This window comes from Portunus trituberculatus, chromosome 23 (assembly GCF_017591435.1).
Source record: "Portunus trituberculatus isolate SZX2019 chromosome 23, ASM1759143v1, whole genome shotgun sequence".
Classification (NCBI taxonomy): domain Eukaryota; kingdom Metazoa; phylum Arthropoda; class Malacostraca; order Decapoda; family Portunidae; genus Portunus; species Portunus trituberculatus.
Genome location: NC_059277.1, coordinates 5,465,001 through 5,467,500, shown reverse-complemented (window position 1 = coordinate 5,467,500; position 2,500 = coordinate 5,465,001). Strand labels below are relative to the sequence as shown.

Below are 2,500 nucleotides of genomic sequence, written 5' to 3'. Positions count from 1 at the left end.
GTGGATCTCACACGCGCGCCATGAACGTCTCGATCAGACTGTCGTGTTTCTTGACGAAGGACTTAGTGATGCTGTCGATGCGCTGCTCCTTCAGCTCACGGAAACACACCAGCACGAAGATGTAGCCGGCCACGCACACCACGCAGTGCATCCAGAAGATCCCGCCGGTGGCCACGGCGACACGCAGGCGGTGGAACATCACCTCCACGGCCAGCATGGAGGACCACAGTACCATGGAGGCCATGGATACGCCCAGCCACTTGTACTGTGGACTGAAGATCTCCCCCAGCGTGACCCACGCGATGGGCGCCAGGCCGCTGCCATAGGCGAAGGTGAACAGTACCACGCAAAACACCTCGGCCACCCACTGGTACATGAAATAGTTCTCCACGCGGTGCAGGTCCTTCAAGAAGAGGAAGAGGCCCAGCACGAAGGAGGACGCCGCCATGATGGTGAGGGAGAGCAGCAGCAGCAGCTTCCTGCCGATGTGGTCCACGAGCAGGGCGGACAGCGTAATGGCCACCAGCAGCACCACCGTCACCACGAAGTGCGCCACGTTCACGTACACGTTGGACACCTCGGCGAACAGCTCGGTGCCGTACAGCGTGCACGAGGACACGCCCGCCATGCTGTACAGGAACATGAGGCCGCAGGACAGCAGCAGCGGTCGCCAGAAGGTGGGCCGAAGCAGGTCGTCGCAGTGGATGGCCCAGCGATCGATGTCTGCGGCGTCAGATATGTCGTGGTACTCCTCCATCACGTCACTGTTGGCGCCGCGCAGCCACTGCAGCGTCGCGTAGGCATCGCTCGGGTGTTTGTGGATCAGGAACCGCGGCGACTCCGGCATGCACAGCACCACCGTCAAGAACACCGGCAGCGAGACGCACACGCCCACGATGGCCAGGTTGCGCCACACCAGGATCTCACCCAGCAGGAAACACAGCAGTGACCCCACCTGTGGCGGGCGAGCCATCGTCACTGCCTATATTTGAGACGTGTAGGTGTCCGTCATGCAGCAAGACACGCCTGCACCTACACAGGGCCCGGCATCAGACCCCATCAAGCAAGCGAAACCCAAGTAGCACCATGACACCCAAGCAATGCACATGTGAACCCTGTCACCTAAATGAGCAGAGTGAGGTGCGCACCATTCACGTTTGAACCCCGCCAGACGGAAGGGAGATGGAGAGCAGACCTACCTCCTTCACACATACCATAAAAGAAGTGAAGGAGGAACATCCATTTATAACTCTCTCTCTCTCTCTCTCTCTCTCTCTCGAGAGAGAGAGAGAGAGAGAGAGAGAGAGAGAGAGAGAGAGAGAGAGAGAGAGAGAGAGAGAGAGAGAGAGAGAGAGAGAGAGAGAGAGAGAGTATGTGATAATACAAAAGCTGTCACAATGACGCCGCAGTACAGCCTCCCTCACCTGCCAGACATGCACACGTGACTCCCGCTCACCTGGAAGGCCAGCAGGGGGGCGGTGGACAGCGCGCCCCTCACCCTGGGCACGGACACCTCCGCCACGTACACCTGCACCACCACCATCACCAGACCCGTGCACACACCAGTAGTGGCGTGGAACAGGAACACCATCCACACCTAAGGACACCGGCAGGACACTACATCACCACCCTGTATTGCTTTCAAGGACGCACTCTTATCTTTTATTGCCACATTTTTTCCATCCACACACTCTGACAAAACTCCATTCTCCTTCTCCTCCTCCTCCTCCTCCTCCTCACCTGCGTGGCGAAGATGATGAAGAGCCAGGACAGCGCCATGGGCACCATCGTCAACAACACCACCACCTTCCTGCCGTAGTTGGCCACAAAGCCAGAGAAGAACCCGCCGCTCAGACACCCTGCAGTGCCAAAACCCGGAGCCTCGTCAGTATCAATGGCAAAGACGACACGCTGTTATTGACACTCGTTACTGACACTCTGGTTATTGATACCTTCAGTTGGCCTTCCTCTACGATCTCTTTGTTCTGATGGTGGGACGTATTAAAGGGATAGCTACCTGGGTAATCTTTATAGGCAGGTGAGCAACAGGTGAGTCACGATTAGTGATGCTCAAAACTCGTGATGTTAATAATGTATGAGATAATTCATCATCGTATTCAAGTCTGCCTCACCGCCTCTTGTAATATTACTTGATGCGGGGAAGGTATCGTTATTAATGTGTGTGTGTGTGTGTGTGTGTGTGTGTGTGTGTGTGTGTGTGTGTGTGTGTGTGTGTGTGTGTGTGTGTGTGTGTGTGTGTGTGTGTGTGTGTGTGTGTGTGTGTGTGTGTGTGTGTGTGTGTGTTCAGCGAGTCAACACACGGTCTGTAGGAAATATTTGGTGTTTTGACTTATTGATCTCAGTCGTGTAAAATCTGTTAGCATGGAGTCATGGTGGTGGGAGGGGGGACGAGATGGGGCGGCGGTGGCGGCGGCAGTGGAGGCAAGAGGAGTTTTATTAATATATCCTGACTTTTCGCCGATTTTCTGCAATACATATT

At 55.4% G+C, this 2,500-nt stretch overlaps 2 protein-coding genes across 2 annotated transcripts in view; both read right to left on the bottom strand.

Annotated features, from left to right (window-relative positions):
- LOC123507694 overlaps positions 1-2,500 on the bottom strand; it is a 360,684-nt gene that overhangs the window by 304,571 nt on the left and 53,613 nt on the right. The window lies entirely within an intron of this gene.
- The window catches only part of LOC123507693 (facilitated trehalose transporter Tret1-like), a 12,192-nt gene that overhangs the window by 1,040 nt on the left and 8,652 nt on the right, over positions 1-2,500 (bottom strand). Inside the window, exons 3-5 of the mRNA XM_045260829.1 lie at positions 1,741-1,859; positions 1,457-1,597; positions 1-955 (exon numbers count right to left, since the gene is read on the bottom strand). The exon at positions 1-955 is cut by the window's left edge and continues 1,040 nt beyond it. Coding sequence (XP_045116764.1) covers positions 8-955; positions 1,457-1,597; positions 1,741-1,859 — 1,208 coding nt within the window. The 3' untranslated portion in view covers positions 1-7. The remainder of the gene's footprint in view (positions 956-1,456; positions 1,598-1,740; positions 1,860-2,500) is intronic.